Source organism: Orbicella faveolata, unplaced genomic scaffold (assembly GCF_042242905.1).
Source record: "Orbicella faveolata isolate gen_17 unplaced genomic scaffold, um_ofav_v1 contig_12, whole genome shotgun sequence".
Taxonomy (NCBI): Eukaryota; Metazoa; Cnidaria; class Anthozoa; order Scleractinia; family Merulinidae; genus Orbicella; species Orbicella faveolata.
Window position 1 is genome coordinate 7,086,058 of NW_028301539.1, and position 26,758 is coordinate 7,112,815.

General features: G+C 38.6%; 3 protein-coding genes across 3 annotated transcripts; all 3 read right to left on the minus strand.

Annotated features, from left to right (window-relative positions):
- Positions 1 to 382: 382 nt before the first annotated feature.
- LOC149116345 (5-hydroxytryptamine receptor 1D-like) lies at positions 383 to 1,516 on the minus strand. The gene has a single exon (XM_089278755.1). The coding sequence runs from the start codon at positions 1,442 to 1,444 to the stop codon at positions 497 to 499; it is 948 nt and encodes a 315-aa protein (XP_089134881.1). The 5' UTR covers positions 1,445 to 1,516; the 3' UTR covers positions 383 to 496.
- Positions 1,517 to 5,715: 4,199 nt separating this feature from the next.
- LOC110048797 (melanocortin receptor 5-like) lies at positions 5,716 to 6,862 on the minus strand. The gene has a single exon (XM_020754571.2). The coding sequence runs from the start codon at positions 6,860 to 6,862 to the stop codon at positions 5,915 to 5,917; it is 948 nt and encodes a 315-aa protein (XP_020610230.2). The 3' UTR covers positions 5,716 to 5,914.
- Positions 6,863 to 16,613: 9,751 nt separating this feature from the next.
- On the minus strand, positions 16,614 to 17,552 carry LOC149116346 (melanocortin receptor 4-like). Its single transcript, XM_089282281.1, has one exon. The coding sequence runs from the start codon at positions 17,550 to 17,552 to the stop codon at positions 16,614 to 16,616; it is 939 nt and encodes a 312-aa protein (XP_089138407.1).
- Positions 17,553 to 26,758: the final 9,206 nt, after the last annotated feature.

The following is a 26,758-nucleotide window of genomic DNA, read 5'->3' on the forward strand; positions in this document are numbered from 1 at the left end:
AGTTTTGGAACTAAGGACGAGTCATGGAACTAGACTCGATGCGGTTTGTTATTGAAAAAATTAAGGGCATAATTTCTGTGTTCCTTCGTAAACGATTTTTCGTGTCTGAATAACTCCCTCATCTCATAAAAATTCCGAACTTTCTGCCTGTGTTATGAACGAAAAAAACCCATCAAAACCCACCAACCATTTAATTTAATGATTTTATTTTGTGTCATGTAGTCCACGCGGAGAAAAAAAAAAACAATTCATTTTTCATCTCTATTTACGGTTTCAAACTTTTAAACGTACAATTTGAAACAAATTTTTAAAAATTTAATTACAGCAATGATCAAAACTTTCTCGACGGCAATTTTATTGCAAGAGAAACATTTCATACTGATATATTTAAATGAGTAAGTACCACTATTATTTTCAGGCAATGTCCACTAAAACTTCTAAAATCTTAGTCCCAAAACATTATTAACGATCTTTTCACCGTATTGGTCTACAAAAGCTAACTCGAAAAACAATGGCAAAGCACTTGTCTGATTGTGTCCTTCACTGCTTGTCTAATTTCTTCTAGCTTCCAACAGTAAAGAATCGGGTTTAATGATGAGTTTAAGTAAACTAAAGTGGTTGCATAACTCCAAGCGCAAAAATAAGGAGTTGAAGATAATCCACCATTTGTTACCAAAGCCTCCACTACACCAAAAGGTAGATAACAAGCCACAAGCGTCAGTTGCAGCCATAATGCAGTGGACACTGCCTTTTTGTATCGTACTATGTTCAGTTGATTTGTTTGATTCGGTTGTTGAGCATGACCTTGTACTTGATTTTGATGATGACGGAGGATGAAGAAAATCTTTGTGTAAGAGAAAACCGAGGTTACTAGACACAGTGATGTAATTATGATACCAAACCACATGGTTATCAGGCGATTCCTGAGTTGCATTGCTGAAAAGACAGCGGACACAACCCATAAAGTAATAACGATCACGTAAGTTCGCTTTAAGGTTACAACTTGTCTGTATCTCAGTTTCAACAACAGGGCGAGAAGTCTGTCCATGCTTATTACTGTCATTGTCATCAGAGAAACTCCACACAAAACATTGCCTGTTAACAAGCCTACAGCGAATATGTAGTGACAAATATTCCAATCCTCATTTTCTGTAGACATCAATATCCAGTAGATAACAGCGAGCGGTTCTGAAAGCAGGCCGACGCAGAGATCAGTTGTTGCAAGGCTACGCAGCAAGAGTTTGGACGGCGGATGGAGGGAAGACTCCTTGTGAAGAGCAATTAGGATCAGAGCATTTCCAAGAAATGCAGTAACGGAAAGGAACGAGTTTAAAAGTGAAAGAAATGTCAGGTGGCCGTGTAGTCCAGCAGATAAACCTGAATAACAACCTAGTTGTTCAACTGCTTTCTGCTGTCCATCTCCAGGAAAGCTTGCTGTTGCCATATTGATCAGCAAGGTAGCTATTTGTATCCAAACTGTGAGCTAGAATCTGTTAACTTGCACTTTTGAAACTTCTCAGTGTGGTTTCTTACCACAAGAACTGATGTATCGATGAAAAACTGAGCATAAGCGCCTTTTGTAGCGCTTGTCAGTTATTCCTCAAACATGTCAATATATATCATTGACAGTTTGGAAAGATAACTTAAATAGCCATGCAGCTGGTTTACAGCCTAAGACTCTGAAGAATGACTAGTTTTATTTCTTTTCGTTGACAGAAAGCTACGAGATAGAAGTATCTGCATTCTCTTTCATTTGATACTAAACATGGAAAAAGGAGAAAGGTAGCAATTTATTGTCCTGCCATTGATTTTGAAGTACATGTTTTGGCCTCAGGAAATATTTCACAAATTCCCAAATCTACCAGTCAGATCCAAAATTAATTGCTTTCTCGGTTACCCATCAAACTAATAATTGGTCAGTTTTTTTAGATTGGTGATACTGAGATAAATAATAGTGGCGATATTAATATCTGGAATCTGCTGGGTTTTTTTTCCATGGGATCTACCGGGATAGAAATGTATCAGTCAAGAATGATTGATTGCAGTTTTCTTGTTCCGAAGCCGAAGTCTAAGGCAAGTAATTGATCCACGAGATATGGACAGATCAAGATATGCACCAGTGATCAGATATTCATTTATCCTGCGCAATATAAATGTAAATTATTATTATTATTATTATTATTATCATGATGATGATGATGATGATGATGATTATTACTACTACTACTACCACTATTGATGTTTTGCGATAACCGATTCAATAAATTATTTCATTATTCGATCACCAAAGCTTGTTTACATCTTTAAATTATTCTCTGACATATTAGGTAAGCGGTCCGCCTTTTTTCACACAAAAGCGTGGTTACAATTACGCGTGAGCGGAATATTATTTGCAGGATAACGCATTTGGACGGTATTACGCATAAGTAGACCATTATTTGTAGCCAGTTATTTGCAGGTCACATGTTGGGCTCTTTCATCTAATGAAAAGTGAGAAACATGCATCGAATGAAAATTAACAGTTATTGGATGAGGTGTAGCAAAATATCGGGATTTGTCAGTGGCGAGCAGGTCAATTATTTGCTGATACCGAAAGCTGAGGCAAACAATTGATCTGCGAGACAAATCATTATATTTTGCGATAACAGAGTACAATAAATGTTTTATCGCTCGATCACCAAGTTTGTCACATGTCACGCGGCGGGTTTTGGGCCAATGGTAAGGAAAAAAAAAATGCATTGAATGATAGTACCACAGATTTTAGTTTATGATACAATAATGGCCTGAGAAAAGGGCTCAGTTGAAAACAAGAGACATCAAAAGAGCCGAGAAACGGGTGAAAACAATGGGTTTGTGGAGCGGTGCTCAACTGTTGCATATCCAGTGTCTTCTAAACCAAGAAGAAGCCAAACAAACCAAAACATTGATCAACAAGTTATGATCATTTTTAACTCGTGTTTGCGGTAGCAAGTTACGCTTTGAAACGGCCCCAAAGCGCCACGGATACACAAGTGGCACACAGAAGAGTCGAAGTAATCGTTTAAATTGAATTTCTTTCCCACAGTTCGACTGTTATATAAGATCGTTACATGCCCATACAAACACTTATATTTAATACGCTTTGTTAGGTAACTGATTAAATTAGTCACGGCTCCCAAGGAGATTGGGATACCTGTGATTCATCTGTAAACTGCCAAATCGATGGACTGATCTTTCGTGTTTGGAGTCGAACAAATTAAAGATTATTTAGTATACAAAAACGATGGTTGCATAATTCGATCCTTCGAAAGCTTTAACGGTCTTTAACTGAAGCGTTGCCAAAATACATGTTCGAGGGTTTCTCGCTCAAAAGTGTTTTAATTCTGTCTCAGTTTTGTATATAATTACATAACATTTATGGCTTGAACATTGTTACCTTCCAATGCCTATATAATCGCAACCATCCATTAAAAGTTCGGGAGAAAAAAAAAAGTTTGCACCCTTAACGTTCAGCAGTTTAACCACTTTGCCAGCCTTGAACTGATAAATAAGTCATAAATTACTCACGGAGAAACGTTGATTCATGACCAACGCGGGCTCAAGTGATTCGCACAGCGGGTTACGGTTGTTTTTAATGCAAATCACTCAATTTGCTCTGCAAGTGACTTGTTTTACTGGCCATATTAACTATGATGGATATCACGAGGTGAAAAACAGACACGGGAGAAGAAACTAGGAGCTGATACATAATATATATACCTCGTTCAATGAACACGAGACGAGAAAGAACAAAACAATACACCAAGTATTGTTTGACCTCTCTTATCCCGCAAATTTATACGCCAGTCCTAAGAGAAAGCCCTGATAAACAAAGAGCCTAGCCTGAAATCATGATCAGTGATCTCCGATTTCGCCTTCAGACTAATACCCGGTGATTAGGCTGAGGGCTGGATATGTACGTGTTTGATATTTCAGGCTAATGCCCGACCCGTTTTAGAACAGGTGTATGTGTTTCTTGGAAACACTTTGATTTTGATTTTCGAGTGTCAAATGGCTCGATTCTAGTTAATCGAAGGTGGTTCGCTACGATCTTTCGATCGCCCACCATCCCTAATTTAAACAGCTGATGATTCACGGCATCCACCGTTTATACCAATGACACGGATAAAAGTGACTACTTTAACTTCCCTGCCAAAAAAACAATTATGCCAAGAAATATACGCCTTGCTAACAAAGGGAGTCCTAAACGTTTTCTGTTTTACCTGAAAATGTTAAATTTTTGACAAAAATATTTTACGTTTACCATTCCAATAATCTTAACGCTATTTTTCTACAAGATTTTGGTCTCATCTTTGGTCTAGTACGCCACTGAAGAATGTTAAGTCTGACAGTCGAGCTTCGATCAATAAATACACGCTTCAATTTATATTAAATACGGAAAAGCTGTCTCTAAAGAAAGATGTTTGCAAACCATTATTTTAATAGCACGGTTTGAAAAGTTTAACAAGAATGCCGCTTATCCCGTTTCAATGTTCCCAAATTCTAAACAGACATAACTGAGTTCAATCCCTCATGGAGGGTAACTTCTAAATTTTATGTTCATTGTAAAAATACTGCTTCATATAAAAGCACATTCTGCCTTTTGATTTTAATTTCGGTATGTTAGTAATTAACTCGTTTTGCCCTCGCGGCTGCAGAAATATGCGCCATCTCTAAAATAAATTTGTAAAAATTTGCATGTTTCAATAAAATGAAAAATTCAGCTTAAGCCTCAATGAAGACTTGAGTCATAATTTTCGAATAATTCTAGCCAGAGAGTTCACTACGTATTCCACAGTATCCTTGTTTTATTCCGCGGTAAATGTATAATAAACAATTTTGTGAATATCCATTGAGTTTTGGAACTAAAGACGAATCATGGAACTAAACTCGATGCTGTTTGTTATTGAAAAAATTAAGCGCATAATTTTTGTGTTCCTTCGTGTCATAATTACTCACCCATCTCATAAAAATTCCGAACTTTCTGCTTGTGTTATGAACAAAAAAACAACAACAAAACCTATCAACTCTTTCACTTAATGATTTCATTTTGTGTGATGTAGTCCACGCGGAGAAAAAAAATTCATTTCTCGTCTCTCTTTACAGTCTCAAACTTTTAAACTTACAATTTGAAACATTTTTTTTTTAGAAATTTAATTACATCAATGATGAAAACTCTCTCGACGGCTATCTTACTGCAAGAGAAACATTTCATGCTGATATGTTTAAATGAGTAAGTACCACTATTATTTTCAGGCAATGTCCACTAAAACTTTTAAAATCTTAGTCGTAGGACATCATTAATGATCTTTTCATCGTATTGGTCTACAAAAGCTAACTCGAAAAACAAAAACAAAACATTTGTCCGATTTTCTCCTTCACTGCTTGTCTGACTTCATATAACTTTCAACAGTAAAGAATCGGGTTTGAAGACGAGTTTAAGAAAATTAAAGTTATAGCATAAATCTTAGCGTGATAAAAAGATGCAGATAGTCCACTATTAGCCATCAAGGCCGTCACTACACCATAGGGAGGATAACATGCGACCAGCGTCAGTTGCACGCGTATTGGAGTGGATATTGCTTTGTTGTATCGCGCTATGTTCGATGATTAAGTGACGTAGAAGGAAATCCATGCCTATCTTGATTTATTAAATACGCTTAACTTGCAATTAAGCGTAGTTCACACGTGGAATGATTTTTTTTTGTTTTATTCTCTTTATTTATAACGGAAAAAGCACAAGTCGTCATTTGAAACAAAGTTTTAATTTATCGGAATGAAATTCAGACAGATATCTTATGCTTTAGAAACGCAAGTGTGGTATCAACACGGAACCCTCAGAAAAAGTTCTGAAATCTTGGACCATTTTTTTTTTTATCGTTTTGGTCCGTAGGATTTAAGTAGAAAAACAATGGCAAAGCGCTTGTCTGATTGTGTCCTTTACAGCTTGTCTAACTTCTTCTAGCTTCCAAAAGTAAAGAATCGGGTTTAATGATGAGTTTAAGAAAACTAAAGTGGTTGCATAACTCCAAGCGCAAAAATAAGAGGTTGAAGATAGTCCACCATTTGTCACCAAAGCCTCCACCACACCATGGGGTAGATAGCAAGCAACCAGCGTCAGTTGCAGCCATAATGCAGTGAACACTGCCTTTTTGTATCGTGCTATGTTCAGTTGATTTGTTTGGTTTGGTTGTTGAACATGACCTTGTACTTGAAGTTGATGATGACGGAGGGTGAAGAAAATCTTTGTGTAACAGAAGACAGAGGTTACAAGACACAGTGATGAAACTATGACTTCATACCATATGGTTATCAGGCGATTCCTAAGCTGCACTGCTGAAAAGACAGCGGACACAACCCATAAAGTAATAACGATCACGTAGGTTCGTTTTAAAGTTACCACTTGCCTGTATCTCAGTCCCAACAACAGGGCGAGAAGTCTGTCCACGCTTATTACAGTCATTGTCATCAGAGACACTCCACTCAAAACATTGCCTGCCAACAAGCCTACGGCGAATATGTAGTGACAAATATTCCAATCCTCATTTTCTGCAGACATTGATATCCAGTAGATAACAGCGAGCGGTTCTGAAAGTAGGCCGACGCAGAGATCAGTTGTTGCAAGGCTACGCAGCAAGAGTTTGGACGGCGGATGGAGGGAAGACTCCTTGTGAAGAGCAATTAGGATCAGAGCATTTCCAAGAAATGCAGTAACGGAAAGGAACGAGTTTAAAAGTGAAAGAAATGTCAGGTGGCTGTGTAGTCCAGCAGATAAACCTGAATAACAGCCTAGTTGTTCAACTGTGTTTTGCTGTCGATCTCCAGGAAAGTTTGCTGTTGCCATATTGATCAGCAAGGCGGCTATTTGTAGCTAAACTGTGAGCTAGAATCTGTTAACTTGCACTGTTAAAACTTCTCAGTGTGGTTTCTTACCACAAGAACTGATGGATCGATGAAAAACTGAGCATAAGCGCCTTTTGTAGCGCTTGTCAGTTATTCCTCAAACATGTCAATACATATCATTGACAGTTTGGAGAGACAAGTTAAAAAGCCATGCAGCTGGTTTACAGCCTAAGAAATGAAGACTGACTTGTTTTATTAGATTGGATAATAGTAGCGATATTAGACAAGAAGTTAGGAATCGGTAGTTTTCTTCACAGGATCTATCGGGATGGCAATGTATCAAGAATGATTTATCTCCTGCAATTTTCTTGTTCTTTGCTCTTTTCCTTGAGATTTTCTACCTTTTTGAGTCGTGGATTAGGACTTATTTAGCCTGTGCATTTTCGGATTGTTTGCACGAATTGCGTCGTTTTTCAAGCTTTTCAGATGCATGGGGCTATAAGCATCTATCAACATGTAAATTCGCTATTAAAAATGCAAAGTGACCTTCCATACATTACTCGACATTTTCGAATGTCAAATGAAAGAAACGTAATGTGTAAGTTGGACATTCTGGTGTAGTTACATTCAAAATTGTCTTTTGTTTTCTGATTTTTTCAATTTCAGGCAGTGGATTGTCGTAGGTTTACCACAATACGGAGATCTGTAGTAGCTACAGGGACCTATCACTCTGACTGACAGAGAAGTCTCCTCTATTTATTTTGCAAATGAATATAACTCGATTATGCAAAGAAAACACATAAGGGAACATCTGTCTCTCTCAGTTTCCATTTACTGACGGGTCAATTAAATTCTAAAGAAACTTGCTTACTGTGAGCCAGGAACTTTTTTATACTTAGTCTTATCCTTAATGGGCTGTATGGATGCAGGTTACAATGCCATGACAAATCTTTTTTTGTTATAAATTTGCTAATATTCTACGCCACACTTAAAACGTGGATAACCTAAGCAAAAAAATGAAATTAATCATTTTCCCAGTAAAAGCCAAGGAGCAGTGTTTTGAAAGACAATCTAGCTTCCAACAGTAAAGAATCGGGTTTAATGACGAGTTTAAGTAAACTTAAGTAACTGTGTAACTCCAAGCGTGATAAATGGATGCAGATAGTCCACCCTTAGCCCGCAAAGCCTCCACAATACCATAGGGAAGATAACAAGCGACTAGCGTCAGTTGCAGCCATATTGCACGGGATACTGCCTTTTTATATCGCGCTATGTGCAGTTGATTTGTTTGGTTCGGTTCTTGAACATGGCCTTGTACTTGATTTTGATGATGATGGGAGATGAGGAATATCTTTGTGTAAGAGATTGACTGAAAATCGAGATTAGAAGACACAGTGATATATAGATGATCCCATATCAAAAGGTTATACGGGGATTCCAAAAGTGCATTGCTGAAAAGACAACGGGCAAAAGTCATAAGGTAAAAACGATCACGTAAACTCGATTTAAAGTTACAACTTGTCTGTATCTCAGTCCCAACAACAGGCCACAGAGATTGAGAGTTTTCCAATACACACAAACGGAGTTCAGTGGAATGGCACTCCATCCATTGGTATTCCATTGGTGAAATGCATCTCATTATGGGGAGTTTAGAAATTTCGGATGGTTTCAGGCTAAGTAGGGGTGCACTCATCTCTACTATTGGTACCAATGGAATGACACTCGATCCATTGGTATTCCATAGGTGAAGTGCATCTCATTATAAAGACTTCCAATATTTCCAACAGCTTTAGGCTGATTAGGGGTGCATTCTACTCGTCCATTGGCTTCCAATGGTACAATTGATACCAAAGGAATTGCACTCAATCCACTGGTATTCCATTGGTGAAAGGTATCTCATTATGGCGTGCGAATCATTTGGGTATCCAATTACAAAAATATGAAATTTTAAACCTGTAATTGGACACCCACGTGATCACTCTTCAATTACGTGACAAATAGGCACGGGGAGAACTAATCACGATCGAAAATAATGTGATAGATGCGATTAATCGTAAAATATAAACGTCTAAAGCAAATTACACATTCTGCGATTGTCGCAATTTCTACTTACGTGCGAGGCTAATTTTGACCGTTCACGGGAACTAAAACCCTTACCGTTAAACGAGCGAAACCGTTATTCATCCCTTAATTACCTGTTAGAAAGTTTTCTCGTAAACGTCACGTGACTTGACGTTTCTTGACGCATGTTTCTAAACAGTGTGTTACCTAAATTTAATGGTGTTTTAAGCTCAAGTTTCTGTTCTTATTTCAATTAGCATCTTATGATGACTTTGTTCCAGATTTCTTGTGGTAATTTGTTGTTTTTCTTGATTCCTTGTAAAACGTTTGAACTGAACTGATTTATTTCAAGAAAAATGTTTGAAGTCTTAGATAGCTTGTCCAAGATGGCGGACAGTTTAAATATGTGAAGCCCCGACCAAACGATCGCAACATTTCAACACAACATATCGCGACATTGTTGGGCACAGCATGTTGTGCGCGTTTGGTCACCCTGTTGCGACGTGTTGTGACATGCTGGGTGTTGTTGGCTCAAATTTGAAAATGGTCAAAATTTTCATGCAACATTTGTGGATGATGCATAATGTTATAGTCGTTTGGCCAAGTTCGTTCTGCAATGTTGCGCTCGGGCATGCACACTAGCTCAATTGTCAATACCCAACATGTCGCAACACGTCACATGCTGCACCCAACAATGTTGCGATATGTTGCTTTCAAATGCTGCGATCGTTTGCCGGATCTTGTGAATGCTGGACCAACAATGTTGCGATATGTTGTGTTGCGATCGTTTGAACGGGGCTCGACGTCAGCTTGGTGTTTTCTGACGCCGTAAATGACACGTGTTTATCATTAATCTAAACAAGTGCAGGCGCCTTACACACCATAAGCCGAGAGAATACTTTTGGAGATACATGTGGGTGTACATAAATTGCAACCTCCCCAGCATTCTCAGACGAAGACTAATGAAGGAAAAAAAATTCCTAGGCTTAATTAATCCATAGAGTTGAGAGCAAGTGAGAATCAAGGGTAAAACAATCTATTCCCTATACAGGCCATATTTTTAAGGTAATCCTTGTCAAGCTATGTTTAGATCACTCTTGGGGTGCTTACTATCTGTCAGAATGAACCGGCTGGGATGACGGTGAGGGGTTTTCCAAAATCAGCAAACCAACCAAATGAGACGGCCCTTGCCATTTACATTTCGATTTCTAGTAATTGTTTTCGGCTGATGAGATACTGGAGACTGGAACATTTACCAAATGGTAAGGAAATTTCAGTCATTCCGCTTCGAACGGAAACAGAGGACTACCTCTAGAAGTAGTCTACAATTTACGAACGGATTTTCCGGAAAATTACTGTTCCATTTGACTTTCAACCGAAATTTCCGGATTTTTCTTGCTAAATGGAAAATCTCAAGAAGTTGTAGAAATAATTAATCCCGTGACGCAAATTTTACTCGTGTGGACAGTCCAAGCGGCTTTACATGCATTATCATTCTCCAAGGGAACATCCACACAACACTCGTGGAAACATTGTTGGAAAACTGGATATCATATCTAAATATAACTTAAGAAAGATTATCTTGAGAATAAGGACTGTATGTAACTGTCTTACCCTTCATATTCTCTTGGTTAATTAAGGTTCTTTCCTTGTTTTGTCCATAGATGTGGAACAATTGCATACTTTTATCTCTGAGACGTTCAAGTCATTTTCAACCCAATTTGAGCCACAACCTGCCGCTAAAGATTATCACCCCGATAAGCTTCTGACTGATGTTAACATGTGCGTACACCATGTTAAACTGATTTGGTCTGGTTGTCCCCTCCCTCGAGCAAAAAGGTTTGGAGGTAGACTCTGTGAGCTATCCAAAAGGTTGAAATTATTCAGCTTTTGAACAATCGAAATTTTATTTCAAAATTTTTAGGCCAGAAAACATATCAGCGTGTTTTGGCTAATTTATTCACTACTGGTATATTACATCGAGAGGACTGGGTCTTAACTTCTTTTACTTCCTTTTACTTCAATGCCTAATTATGATAGTAATACAGCATAACGAGGACTTACTTGAAGTGGTTCAATAACAAAGCAAAAGTGAATCCATCAATGACCCGTAAATTACGCCTCATTGAGGAGACGATTCAGCCAAGTGAGTCCGCCATCTTTTTTTGTTATAACTAGTGGAAGCTAGGGAAAGTGACAAATTTGATTGAGATTTGTCGATTAGTCACTCTCCTTAGTCGGATGGGTTTAACAGGGCGCTTATTGGAAATGTTTCAATACATACTCCATCGGGAACCCTCACTTCAAATTAGTGGAAGTCGGGTGAAATAGGCCACGTGTATTTTAAATCGTGGTGGCCATTTTGAATTTCAAATACGAGGGTTGTCGCTGTTCTGATACGTGGTTTGGAGCCGTAAATGTATGGAGGGTGGGTTCGGAAATTCTTCGGACATCCGATTGCATCCGAGTGACTTTCGATTTGGAGTTCCGAGAGGTGTCAGTTTACTTCTCCTTTCCAAAACTCACACCAGATAACCGAGTATTAAAATTCAAAATGTCCGCTGCACCGCAGGTCCAGATTTATCATTCATTCGTCCTCTGATTTGATGTGTATAATGCTTAGCTGATCGAGCTTTCAAACGATTACTCATTTACTGTGTGACTGAGCGATAAAATCACGAACACCCGCGCGTTCATTTGCACGGCAGTGCAAATTAAAAAGTAACGATGAATTTGGCTTCCCCAGCTAATCACTGTAAAGTATTTTTCTCAGTCATTTAATGAACATGAGTAAGCACCATGAGACATTCTAAAATCTTAATCTTTAAACAAAATAAAATTACTCTTCTTTCATTGTACACTGAGGTCTATAAGATCTACGTCGAAAAGCAGTGGCAAAGCAATTGTCTGATTGTGTCCTTCACTGTTTGCCTTATTTCTTCTATCTCCCAACAGCAAAGTATCGGGTTTAATGACGAGTTTAAGTAAACTTAAGTTACTGTATAACTGGAGGCATGAAGAAAAGGTGAAGATAGTCCATTACTAGTCACCAAAGCCACTACTACACCATGGGGAAGATAACAAGCGACCAGCGTCAGTTGCAGCCTTATTGCAGTGGACACTGCCTTTTTACCTCATGGTATGTACTTCATACCATGAGGTATAGTGATGGTTGCATTTGTCACTCCATTCCCGTTAGACAATTAATTTATGCATTCAATCCGCATTAAACATGAATTAAACACGTTTCCCCCTGTCCCCGATACTAGGTTTGGTTTTGTCACAAAGTCGTGTCATTGTTTTATGTTCATATACGTGGGGGAGCGGGTGGGACATAGGTGGCAGTACATGTTTACAAAATGGTGTTTGTTGTGTCGAGCCCGACGCAAAAATTGTCAAGGCGAGTTTTCTTTTCTTTCGCTCCATCTTTGATCAAAGTACACTTTTGAAGACCTCACAAACGAACAGGAAATGTGCTCAAGAAAGCTCGAGTGGAAAGAAATGGGTTTTAAAGTCTTAAAAGTTACGATGTCTCCAAGATACATTTGGATGACGAGGAGTAGAATGCACAAAACGAACTATTCGAAATGAATGCCTTATGGTCTGGGGAAAAAGGTAAGCTGCCCTCCTTCTACTGTAGTGCATTTTGAATTTTCTAAAAATACTCGCAGGACGTATGATTTAAAATTAAATGCGCTTTTAATATTTCGCAATTCGCTGGGAAGCTGTTCGGAAAATGTCACATGACAAAGGAGATCGATGAAGCTTTGGTCAAGTTCCCCTCTCGCTGGGACTTAAATGCCACAACTGTGACAAGCTGTAGAGATTGAACACAACTGCCAAACAAATGCTAAATACAATATACGCCAAATAACAAATACCACAACAAATACAAAATATCAAACAACAAATAAATGCCAAGCAGATGATCTGTTACCTGCTGAATACCACCTGAAATACACCAAGGTCAGGAGCAATTGATTATCGAAGGTAATCCTACAATACCCGAGCAGTTTGAAAATCAAAATAAAATACCAGTTCAGTTGTCAAGTAATTGTCACTACAGAAATGCAGATAAAAATGTGAATGTATGGAATTCTGAGCTACCATTGTCTCCCATCCTCAGTGTAGAATGAGACGTGAAAGAGAACCCTCCATAATTTCTTACAAAATGGTTACCAGACTTTCTAATGGCAAGGAAAAAAAAAATGTCGGTGAAATCATACATTAGAAATTAATGTCACGAAATCCTCCAAGCTGAAGGCTATGTTGTGTGGATACCATGGTTGTCATTTCTTAGAGTGATATAGAGGTTTAAAATTCATGGTTTTCTCAAAGAAGTATTTCATTAGACAAAGTTTAAGTTTGTGTATTTTTTGAACAAGGACTCCAAAGCATAAAAACTTGCCTCTGTTTTGTATGATAGCTGAAGGTAATATTTTCAGAAAATCAAGGCAGCTCCAAATGAAAACGTATCATTTTTTGAGCAGAATCATATCATTGAGTGGAGATATGGAGTCAAATCCTGGTCCTGCAAATGAGTACCGGTATTGCATATCAGTATCTTTTATATCACCCACAAATTCTGTCTGTTTATTAGAATTCAGATTGTCTCAGTTAGGAGAACTGCACTTGATGTTGAAGGAGGTGGCGATTGATTTTTTAGGGCTGTATCACATCAACTCTATGGAAATCCTAATAGTCATTTCTATGTGCGCAGTGTTGGCATTCAGTATTTAGTGAATCACCCTGAACAATTTTATAGAGAGTAAAACTGAGCATTCTTGGCAAGGTTATTTGGAAAGAAAGTCATGCCAAGGAACATGGGCTGATGCTATCATAATTCAAGCTGTTGCCAGTTGTCTTAATTTATCAATTCATATTGCTGAATCAAATCCAAATTTTCCTCCAGTTACTGTTGTTAAACCAGTGAATGTTACAAATGCCCTAAACATTTACATTGGACACCTAGATGAATTTCATTATGTTTCCATAGTAGAAAACAGAACAATGGAGATAAGTGACAACAGCAAACAAATAACAGTGAAAAACGTAAAGCTTAGAGAAGAAAATACATGAGAGAATACATGAAAGACAGAAGAGCTGATGACAACTTTAGAATAAATGAGAATCAAAAACGAGTACAAGGCTGCAACATTAATAGCAAAACATCTGGGAACAAGAAACACCAGGCTGCTAAAAGAACAAAAGTGAACCCAGAACATGTCAGAGAAATTGAGCAGCGCTCCTTCAGGAAACGAAAATCAGATAACCCATAGCACATAAGGCAAATAACCAAACAGTCGGTAAGAAAAAGACAAGAGGCTGAGGTTCTGGAAGGTGTATCACTACTAACATGTAGCAGTCATGAGTTGCAGCCACAAGAAAACAAGTACGATGCAATTTCTATGATAAATTTGTTTTACAAAAAACAGTGCATGTGGCCTAGAATATGTATGCACTTGTTGTGACCAATTGTGGTTCAAGTGCTCTGTAGTGAAATGTGATCCAAACAAATATAGGGCATGTTCACTAGACATTGTTGAGTCCTGTCTTACTGGTTTTAAAAGTGTCAATGACACTAAATGGATCTGCAGGACTTGCAATAGAAAAAAGTCTAAAAAAAGTCTGAAAAAGCAATTGTCTAACTTGCAATACAAAAGGTCTAAAACAAGGCAGGTTACCCATCTGTTCTAAAGCCAATAAGATGGGTTTTCCTTGTAAGCCTAATGTATTGAATTTCACATCACTAGAGGAGTGACTAATATCACCTCTTATACCTTTTATGCAGCTCCGTGAACCATCTAGGGTTGGTCAATTGTCTATTCATGGCAACATTGTCAATGTGCCAAGTGATGTAAATTCGACTGTTCATTGTCTCCCAAGGCCAAGAAGCAAATCACAGACCATTCCAATGAAAGTTAAAAGGCGACTTGGTTGCAAGCATCACTATCAGTTTCAGATTGTCAGACCTGAGAAAGTATTACATGCAGCCAAATATCTTGTAGACACTAGTGAATTATTTAAAACTGAAGGCATAAAAGTGCAAAATGCATGGCTAGATGGCATAACTTCGCAACCCATGAAGAGTGGGGTGAGTTTGTTCAAAACCCTAACACATCCAGTGCTGATGTGCAAACTAATGAAATCTTTACAAATTGTCTAAACAATATTTGCACTGCTGATGTTCATAATCCAGACAGAGAAAAAGACACTAAAAGGATTACCAGTGTTTCCTGTCAAAATGTTATATATATTAGATGAAGACCTTATTTCTATGAACATGCTCAACTAATGGCTGCTTATTAACATGATGCACTTTTCAACTTAACACCTTACAAATGCAACACTTCTTAGTTTCAAAAGAGGCAAAGGACAGTACTTCATAGATTAATTACCACATACCATTAGGTAGCTCGAAGGAGCCTTTGATTGTATCGCGCTATGTTCAGTTGATTTGTTTGGTTCGGTTGTTGAACATGGCCTTGTACTTGACGATGACGGAGGATGAAGCTCGCAGCGATCATTATCTCGAACATTCATCCAGAAACGTTTGCCTGTGGGTCTTATCTCTAGTAAAATTGTCTTTATAGGTCTCTGAGATCAGTTATTGTAATTGAAATTGGGTATCAGGCTGCAAGTGAGCATTTTAAGGTAATTCCTCTGAAATAAAAGTGACGATAGATTTTTGTTCAAACTTTGTCCACTGAATATTTTGTCATTTGTCACTTTAATTTTGAAATAAAAAAGGGGGGTGCCCATGCTCATTAAGGAGCAGTGAGGCATTGAAAATGCCCCATTTTGGCATTATTTAATGCTTATTATAAGAACGCATTCCCAGTAATTGTAACATCTTTCTGAGCCCGGACTCATAAGAGCACGCATTAAACTACAGTCAATACAATGTGTCGGACACAAATAAACGTTTTAAGTTTGATTCAGACAGAAAGCTAAATCCTTGATTAAAAATTTGAACCAAATTTTTTGACGTGGTTACCGACTGCAAAATAGAAAAGACCACAGTGTATCTGCTATTTTTCTTATTTATTCAATTTTCAGCAATAGAAATCAGTCTTTTCTCACGCAAAGCTTATGATTAGTTGATTACAATGACTGGAAAAAAAATTGGGGTGCCCATGCTCGTTTGTGAGCTAGAGCCATTTTTCAACTGACAGAGCTCAATATCAAGGCAAATCCGTCATGTTTTCAATGTGCGCGTGCACGAGCGCGCGCTAATGACGCCATAAATTATGCGCAGTAAAGATGCGCAATGCAAATGTGAGGAATGACCTTAAGCAGACATTTATTTTGAATAATACATCGTACATGGGGTCGAACATCTGGCGATTGGCAAGCCCAGACAACGCACGCAACAAAAAATCAAATAATAAATCAGTATCGAGAAATATCTTTGAGAAAGCTATTAGAATGCGTAGCTGACGAAATACTTGGAGTAATTTCTTACCTTAACTTAGCCTATTTCAACAAAAACAAAATGGACTGAAATGGTAACATCGCTTTCTTGCTGCTCCCTTCTGCTACAGAAATATGTGATGCCGATGGATAAATTGAAATGACTAAGCACCGCTTGAATTTAAGACAACCTTTGGGAAACTTTAAAAAAGCCTAATCTGTAAACATCATTAAAAGTTTTTCTTCTTTCATAATTTGCCTAGGTAAAGAAGAGCTAATTAAGTCGAAAAAAAACGGCATAGCACTTGTCTGACTGTGTCCTTCACTGCTTGTCTGACGTCTTCTATCTTCCAGCAGTAAAAAATCGGGTTTAATGACGAGTTTAAGAAAACTAAAGTGAATGCGTCACGCCAAGCGTAATAAACAGACGAAATTTGTCCACTATTAGGCGCCAATACCGTCACTACGCCATAAGGTAGATAACAAGCGACCAGCGTCAGTTGCAGCCATATTGCAGTGGACACTGCCTTTCCGTATCGCGCTAAGTTCAGTTGATTTGTTTGGTCTGGTTGTTGAGCATGATCTTGTACTTGATTTTGATGATGACGGAGGGTGAGGAATATCCTTGTGTAAGAAAAGACTGAGGTTACCAGACACAGAGATGTCACTATGATACCACACCACAAGGTTATCACGGGACTCCAAAACCACATTGCTGAACAGACAGTGCACACAACCCAAAAGGTAATAACGATCACGTAGGTTCGCTTTAAAGTTACAACTTGTTTGTATCTCAGTCCCAACAACAGGGCGAGAAGTCTGTCCACGCTTATTGCAGTCAGTGTCAGCAAAGACACTCCACAGAAAATATTGGCTGTTGTAAAGCCTACGGCTGATGCGTAGCGACAAATATTCCAATATTCATTCACTACAGACATGCAATTGGTAACAAAGAGAGGCTCTGAAATAATACCAACACAGAGATCAGTTGTTGCAAGGCAACGAAGCAAGAGTTTGGACGACGGATGAAGTGAAGACTCCTTGTGAAGAGCAATTAGAATCAGAGCATTCCCAAGAAATGCAATAATGGACAGAAACGAATTTAAAACTAAAATAAATGTCAAGTGGCCGCCACCAGGTAATCCTGCGGAACATAATAGTTGTTCAACCGTTTTCTGCTGTCCATTTCCAGCAGGGTTTGCTATTGCCATATTCATGTGCAAGATAGCTATTTGAACCTTAACTGCAAGCTGGAATCGGTTTACTATCAATGTGTAAACTTCTCAGTATGTAACGCAGCAAAGTCACGAAGCACCTTTTTGGCAACAATCAAAACCCTATTTTATGATCGGCGTCCTATTAGCATGTCAATACACAAATCATTGATCATGACAGTTTGGTTTAAGCAGCTGCTTTAAGCCCAAACGCCGCTTCAGTAATGCGTCGAACCTAACTCGATAATTATAAGTTCGACTTTGGAGCGAAGGTTGATTCAGACGGCGTACTTGCGTCGAACTTAACTCGAGAAGCCCGTAGTAAATTATTTTCGTATGGAGTGGAGTGAAGAGGCGTTTGGATCGGGCCTCAGTAAGCAATTAATGTATAGTCAAAGGCCTCAAACAGTCTATTTGCAAATGTGTCATTAACAACTAATCACAAGATTACTCGCGAGCAATTTGCAATAAACAAGCATTTCTACAGCCTCGTGTAATTTTGTTAACATTCGAAAAATTTATTCGTGCTTATTTTATTCTAAAGACGTAGCCTGATGTGACAACTGTCAATACAAATGGAAAAAAAAAACTAGATTTTTATTTAAAGTGAGATCATTCATGCAATTTCCTTTTTCTGAACGTAACAGCTCAGTTTTTTCAATGCAAATGACTTGTGGAACTTTTTGAGGATGTCGATCACGCTTCTCCGATTTTTTCATTCCATCAAAACTAAGCCTCACCGCTAGATTTATTACGCCGAATTTAGCAATTATGGAAATTTCACGAGAATTCGTTGGAAACTCATGAATATATGGAGCCCAAACTTACTAATTTTTACAAAGAAATGTATGACAGGGGGTAACAAGTGCCTTTTGGCAAGATGAATTGATCCATGGAGATGTTTTTGGGTTGATATATATATCACAGAAAAAAAATTGGAAAAACTATCGATATTACGTGGAATCGTGAAAAGCTCAATTTTCTAAAACCCGCTTCATTCCTTGTACGTTGATAACAAAGAATTACGCGCGTTATGCAAAACCTCCGAGCCTTGCTACAGATCAAGGAAATGGCAAAATTTGTCCGTTTTAAAACTGTTTGAATCTATCGACGGGGAAAATCATTTCCTGTTTTCAGTCTCCATTCAAAATGTTTATCTTCATCTTTCCAAAATACATTTATCTCATTCCAGTTCAGACAAGCGCATAAGCAGTTTTAAAATGCACAAGCTACCTATACGAATGCAGTAAGATGATGATAATGAACGTTTTTGTTTTGAAAACGTTTCAAAGGCGCTATTTAACAGCACTTGTACCAAAGACAGGGGAACTGCCTGGAAAGAAAGATGCTTACTTCAGAAACCTTTGTTTTTAATGTATTGCACAGTTTGGGGCGTTTAGCGAATACCCGCCGCGTTTACATCAAATAGTTTAACATTTAAAAATTCAATTATTCTCAAATTCTAAACAGATTTAAGGTTAGGCCCTCAATAGCAAAGCTTCGAAATTTTATGTTCATCATAAATTACTGCCTCACATTAAGGCACACTTCACCTGTCAAATTTAATTGTTGGATGCTGATTCAAAATCTCATTTCACCACAAAATATGCGGTACATATGCGCCATCTTGAACAACAGTTTAAAGCGTTGATTTTCCGTGTGAATGAATCGAATTCTTAATTTTCTCGAACTTACGGCCGTAGTGTCGATTACATCTCCTACACATCCCTATTTTATTTCATAAATATTCAACAAATCATAGTTTTGTGAACACGAGTTATTTGCTCATTGTGATAATAGGTTTCTGGCCTGGGAAAGCACTTTTCTTCAAACCTGGGGAAACTCTCTCGCTGGAGGGAGACCGGGATCTGCTATAGGGATGTTATCCTCAGAGATATCAACAGCACACAGAACTGGTCAGTATTAATTAAAATATAGCTTAAGGCTGCTAATTTTTGTCCATAGATCAGATGTGAGGTTCATTCACTCATCTCTGAGACGATCCCATCATTTTCAAGCAAATTGGCCTCATCTCATGTTCACTGATAACGTCTATCAAAAAACTGAAAATGTTCATACAGCATGTTAAACTGGTTTGGCTTGTTTAGTCAGGTTGTCTTGTCTCTTCACTCGAGTAAAGATTCCACTGGAGATCGTTTTATAAAACTCTCCAGAGAGCTAGTCAATGCTCAGAACAAGTCGGTGTGCTTCAGATAAAAGTGAAATTCTTCAGCCTTTTAAATATTTTCTTGCCGGTTCTGTAACGATGTTAATTTATGCATGTGAAGCTAATTTCTACATTTTAGTTTACATCTGGGATCTCGGATGTTTTCGCTTGCTTCAATTGATGTGTACACTCGGCTTACAAGATTAAATGTTGTGTTTAGAGGCTCTGGTGCTTCGTTATCTGTCTTACCCAATACGTTAGAGGTTCCATACAGTGTTTTTTTTTTTCACAATGCAATTCATAGTTCCTGTATAAGGAGCAACAAACGGTGCATCTGTAAATTGTTTCCAAAAAGTAACGTTCGATATATAAACATTCTAACTTGGCTCCAAAGCTTTCGGAACAAAATCGCAAGTTTCTTTTGTCCCTCTATTCTCCCTCTATTCTCATAGTTCCTGTATAAGGAGCAACAAACGGTGCATCTGTAAATTGTTTCCAAAAAGTAATGTTCGATATATAAACATTCTAACTTGGCTCCAAAGCTTTCGGAACAAAATCGCAAGTTTCTTTTGTCCCTCTATTCTCAAAAGAGTCCTGGATACAAAAAACAAAAACAAAAACAAAACAAAAACAAAACCAAATACAGATGTTTTTCCTGAAAGCCTCGGGGCCGTGTTAATATGTTGATAAATCGAACGTAGCTTATTTAAAACGTTGTTATTAGGTACACAGAAATATATTAAAGTTGCATGAAGTTTCTTCCCGATTTGCCTGTTTCTGCCTTTGCTCGACAGATTTGTTTGTTAAAATATAGTCACTAAACCACGTAATACGAAGTAGAATTGAAATTCCGCTGTGATTACCCAGGGTCTGCTACCGTCTACACTCGTAGCTTAGCCGGCGGAGAAACGGGTCTCTAATCAGCAGGTCCTGGGTTTGAACCCGCCAAAGTGCTGCGAGGTGCAACTTTGTGTTAGTAAACGCGCACTTAACTCCACTTCACTCATTTACGATGCACTCTGTTTTAGAACACTGACTGGACATTGCCACTGCAGGCAACTTCGTTTCACATGCTCAGGATGCTCTAACGCGTACGAAACATTCTTCAATATGGTAGTTCCCATTGCCCACTTTAAATTTACCCTCTTCTGTGGCCTGACACTCAAAAACAGTTATTTTTGCTGATTAATGCGTTCATTAATCCGTTGGTCGATAATAATGGATCTAATTGTTGGATCTTATAACACCCAGTTGTTAGTTAATTACGCTCCCTGAGGAATGTTTCGTAGGCGTTAGCCGTTTGTTTGCACTTTTAATTCAAACTTAATTTATATTTCCAAATATTCTCGGTCGTTTTTTCACCGCTGGTTCATGGAACGTACATTTCTCAGGGTAACTGTTGCACAGAGTATTTCTAAAGCGCCATAACAAGTGCTAGTCCCGATTTATTTGCTCGATTTTCTGTTACATTTTCGTCGCTTTTCATGCAGTGTTGTACATCTCGTTTTGTTTATCCTTTTGTAATTTCTGTTTAAACGTCGTCTATCCTCAATTGATCTTGACCTTCACCATGTATCTTCAAAGACTGACTGACGTTCACGTTTTTAGCGTTTATTGTTTGCCAGGAGAGAAGTCACCTACGGGAGTTACAGATAAAGACAGAACACGTAAAGACTAAAGCGACATTCTGTCTGCGATGGGCGTTATTTTCAATGGGGGTGAGTGGAGTTTTCGATTTCGTAGTTTCTTTTGGATAATATCTAATCATCGAGTGATATTACCAAGGAGGACTTGCCCTCCCCTCCTTCCCTGGCCCGAAACACAATGGAAGTAGAACCCCGCATAGCTGCAAGTCTCAACTAATACTTCTTGACACGAGACGATGAGACGATGATCATCGTCTCCTGTTCTCGTTGTTCTCTTAAATGAAGGTTCGGTCTGAGTGATGCTGCAGATTCAACTGTCGTCCTCACGGTTCTGGGAACTGTTTTCTTCAGGCAAACGGTGGGACTCGAAAACCTTATCATATAGCTGTCTTTACTTCAAAGTGAACTAGAATTCAAGGAATAAAACCCAAGTTATTTGATTTAAAATTAAGTTAGTGCTCTGTCCCCCAAGTGAGATCAGGTCACGATGAGGGGAGCAATTTCCTCGCTGAATAAGCTTAGGATACCAGATATTAAGGAGTTTAAGCAAATCGCTACGGCTGGCGCTGATACGGCTGCCGGAAGTACATTTCTCCCAAAATGAGACACTGCGCATGTACGTCGGTTGCATCCAGCCGTAGCGCGAAATCTGACTACGTGGGTCGGGATGTTTTGCCGTAGTGGCTACTACGTCGGGTTTATTTCGCTTCTCTGGCCCTTTTCAACGGACATCTCGGCATTTTAAGAATTCCATTGGATACTATATCCTTTAAACTCAATTTAAGTCAAAGATTGTGTCAAGGTTGCCTTTCATAAGCTTGTAAATCCGTATCCTGAATTTACGATAAGTTTTGGTAAAGGTGTTGGAATGGCGAAGCGAGTCAAGTGAAATATTCGTGTTGAGCACGAGGTTGTTTTTCTTCGGTTAAGTTTACTTTGAGGGTTTAGTGAAGATGTTTTATATCTGGATAACTATACGATGCTATTTTGCTTCTTTGAGTCTTGATATATTTGTGTTCTTCACTCGATATTCTTTGAGACATTTGTCTCTGAAGTTATATATTTCATCCATCAAATTGTTATGGTACAAAGTGTATGGCATTCGCTTTCGCTCAGAAATAATCTGTTCATCCTACCGAATGACGGCCATCGTCCTTTGAGCGAAGCCATTTGGCTGTGAGAAATTAAATAAAAGAGGTTTTAAACTCCTTAGCCGATGTTTCTTTCATCTTTGTATTTCGCTTTACTCGCTACATGTAAACCTAAAATTTGGCAGACCACCGAGATGTACTCTCCCCAGACCTTTTTTTCAGTCACGGCAGCCGTAGTGATTTACTTACACTCCCTATTAACTATGCTTCCACTCTGAGTAAAATTAGTCAGGTATCCCATACCTCGATTTATATTAATAACTGTTATTGATCACATGACCAAATTAGTTAACATGGTCACGATCCAGGATGTGTTTGGTTTCGTCTTCTGCTGTAACGAATGATTGGATTGATACTGGCCATGTTTTCAGAATACACCTCCACGCTTACCGTTTGTTCATGGGAGTTTCGTAACACTGTTCGTCCAAACGAATTATTTACCGAACACGATCGAACGTAGTCCATTGGGTTATGTTCGATTGAGATCGGTCGCCCTACTAAATCGAACTCACAGTTCGATTGGGCTGGATTAAGTTTAATACAATCAACGAATTTAGTTGGATTGAGTTCGATTTCCGAACGTTCGATTGACAGTGCCGGGTAAACGTGAGCGGCGGATCGAAGTAACGCGGCAGTGCTGATACCAAATCACACAGACCCCTCAAACTGGCAAGGAAACATTCGAGACGAAGTAGACAATCAAAACATCTACACAGTGAAAAATGAAACATCATAGATACTCCAGATGCAACATTGTTTCTCTAGAACTGTTAAAGAAGCGCGCGATCCAAAGCATTCAATCACGCGAGAAGAAACAAAGAGCTGATATACAATATATACACCTCGTTCTATAAACATGCTGTTGTTGTTTACGAGCTGATATCATGTTCCATGAACACGCGGCGAGAAAGAAATAAAACAATACACCAAACATTGTTCACAATTGTTATCCCGCAAATTTATAGCGGAGCTCCGGCGGCCTGAAGGGCGGCTGAGCGGAGCCCCATACTCATATAGGAAGGAAAAGGAAACCCATGAGTTGATTTTCTCATAGCGGAATTGCTGGTGGGCGCGTTCGCACGACGGAGGCGGCGGACTCGCGCAAGACGGCGGCCATACTCCAGCTAATAGGTTGACCGGGACATACAACCATGGTTTATAGCGTCCTTCTCCAATATTGGACATCCATGTTATGGTTAATTGACACTTGTCAAAACAAGGTATCTGCTGACCAGTATGATCAGTATTTTGTGACCATATCGCGGGTTCATGTGTAGAGCTCATCGAGATCACGTGTTTCTTGGAAGTTGACCGCTGACCGAGTTCTGGTTTTCGATAGGATCGCAGGCTCATGTAAGGTTAACTTTCTGTTATCAGGGCCGGAATGTTCTGAAGCCGGTTAACGCTAACTAAGGATTAAAAGTTAACCGAAGTAGAATTTTTTCTTGAGATTATGTAAACCTTCTTGAGATTATTTTAAACAACAATGTGGATTCCCCAGATAAGTTCTGGTCGGCAATTAAAGAATTGTATCCCACGAAATCACCCTCAGAGCTAGGCTCAGCGTTGTTAGTAAATGGAACAAAAACAACAGATAAAAAGCTTATTGCTAACACCTTCTGCAATTATTTCACAAATGTGGCTCGATTACTAAAGTCAAGTTCCTTCTTGCTTCGTGACTTTATCTGGAGCCGTCCTACGCAACAAAATTACCTACAGCCAGTGAAAACAAACTTTTTGTTCAAGGAGGTTCACGAATCGCAAATCTACAAAGAGCTGAGAAATCTCAAAAGGAAAAAAGCTACTGGCTTAGATAACTTTCCGTCTGGCTTGCTGAAAGATGCTGCTTCAGTGATAGCAAAGCCGCTGACCTACATTATCAATTTATCACTTAGATCTGGAACTGTTCCGGCTGAATGGAAAGAAGCCAAAGTATTACCACTCTTTAAGTCTGGCTCCTCATCTGAGATAGGCAATTACAGACCAATATCACTTCTTCCCATCCTATCAAAGATCCTAGAGAAAGTGGTGTATAGTCAACTGGTGTCCTATCTAGAAAGTAATAACCTCCCTGATAATCAATTTGGTTTTCGTTCTAAACGCTCTACTGAACTGGCTGTTACATACTTCACAGACATAATAAGGAAAGAAGCTGATAATGGCAAGGTATCGGGAGCAGTTTTTATTGATCTGTCTAAAGCTTTTGATACCATTAGTCATTCAGGCCTACTAAACAAACTGCCCTTTTATGGGATTTGTGACAATGAGCTGAAGTGGTTCACAGATTACCTGTTTTTACGAAAGCAGACTGTGCAATACAACGGTGTTCTCTCAGAACCCAATCCCGTTTTTACTGGGGTTCCACAAGGAAGCATTCTTGGGCCGCTGCTGTTCAATATATATTTTGCTGATGTTCACAAACCTCTTCAATCATCCAGAATCATCACGTATGCCGACGACACGGTAATCTTTACTTCTTCAAGCAATTTTGATGTTATCGAAAGGAATCTAAATGATGACATCAACAATCTGGCTACCTGGTTTCGCAAGAATGAACTCATCATAAATCTCAAAAAAGGGAAGTCAGAGGCGATGATCTTCGGAACTGCACAAAGGTTGAGTCGTCTCCAAGGTAAACAGCTCAATCTGACGGTAAATGGATTACCTATAAACAGCACAACAACCTACAAGTACTTGGGTGTTCATTTAGATCCTACATTGAGTTTTGAAACCCATTTCAACAAAACCTACAAGAAAGCGGCCGGGAGAGTCACTCTACTGCGGAAAATTCGTTCTTCCATTACTTGTGCAGCTGCAGAAAGCATTTACAGGGCTATGATTATGCCTGTTTTTACCTATTGTAGTCTAATCACACTTAACTACTCAAATACGCGCAGGCAACTAATTCGCAACCTCGAACATCGTGGACTAAGCTGCATTTCCTCAGGTCTGCAAAACAAGACTGACATTCGTATTCCATCAGTTGACAGTTATTTGAAAAGAAAAGTCTGTCTGTATGTTTTTGATTGTCTAATTGGAAATGTATGCACGCCTTTTAAGAACTATTTTACAAGGGTAAGTCACAATGTCAACACAAGAAATAGATTTTCCTCGATCGAACTGCCGAAAATGAACTTGGAGTTTGGCCGTCGGAGTTTTTCCTTTTTAGGGGCTTCAATTTTTAACAGTTTACCGGCGGACATAAGAACTCTGAACTCTAGGCTTTTATTTAGGCAAAAGGCCAACGAACATTTTTATTTGTAATTTTTAATCGTGAGTTTTTATATGTTTCCCAACGTACTAGTTTTGCCTTTTTAACCTTTTTTAAATTTTTAAATTTTTAAATCTTACAGGACCCCTTTGATAACAGTACTTTATAGTACTGATGGGTTAATCCTGTCTAAAGATTCGTTATTATTATTATTATTATTATTATTATTATTATTATTATTATTAAACCAAAACAGAAGGCCGAAACAATATAAACACAAAATCTCACCGCAAGGTTAAAGAACTCAAATCAAAATTCTGGCTTATCCTGAGACAGCTTAATCAAGCTTTCAACAACCCGGCCCAGGAGCTCCGCTGTTAGGCTTGGCTAAAGCTATATATCAAACCAGTCCTAACGGGCAGATAAAGTAATCAAAGAGCACGTGCACACCCTGTTTTAGAACAAGTGAATTTTTAATCTACTGGTCATTGTAATGCATTCGCGAGTGTATATCCGGTTCAAGACCCTTTTTTGCATTTAATTTCAAGTGGCTCGATTCTACTCAGTCTAAGGGGGCTCACCTCGATCTTTCGATCGCCCACCATGCCAAATTTAAACAGCTGACGATTCAAGGCATCCACCGTTTATACCAATGACACAGATGAAAGTGGCTGCTTTGACCGGCGAAACGTAACCGTGTTGGACAACTATCCAAAAATATTTGTGTACAATAAACGACTTCGTTAAATAAATAAGTCGATCTCCGTTCAATAAATAAACGCTTCAATTCATATTAAACACGGAAGAGCTGTCTCGAAAGAAAGACGTTTGCAACACAAACCTTGTTTTTAATAGCACGGTTTGAAAAGTTTAACAACAATGCCGCTCACCTCAATTCAGTTCTCAAATTCTAAACAGATATATGTTCAATCACTGAATAGAGTGTACCTTCCAAATTTTATGTTCATTGTAAAATACTGCTTCACCTAAAAGCACATCCCATCTGTCGATTTTAATTTCTGTTTACTAGTAGT

Coding starts and splice junctions, on each gene's coding strand:
- LOC149116345 (XM_089278755.1), bottom strand. CDS start 1,444: ATGGCAACAGCAAGCTTTCCTGGAGATGGACAGCAGAAAGCAGTTGAA.
- LOC110048797 (XM_020754571.2), bottom strand. CDS start 6,862: ATGGCAACAGCAAACTTTCCTGGAGATCGACAGCAAAACACAGTTGAA.
- LOC149116346 (XM_089282281.1), bottom strand. CDS start 17,552: ATGAATATGGCAATAGCAAACCCTGCTGGAAATGGACAGCAGAAAACG.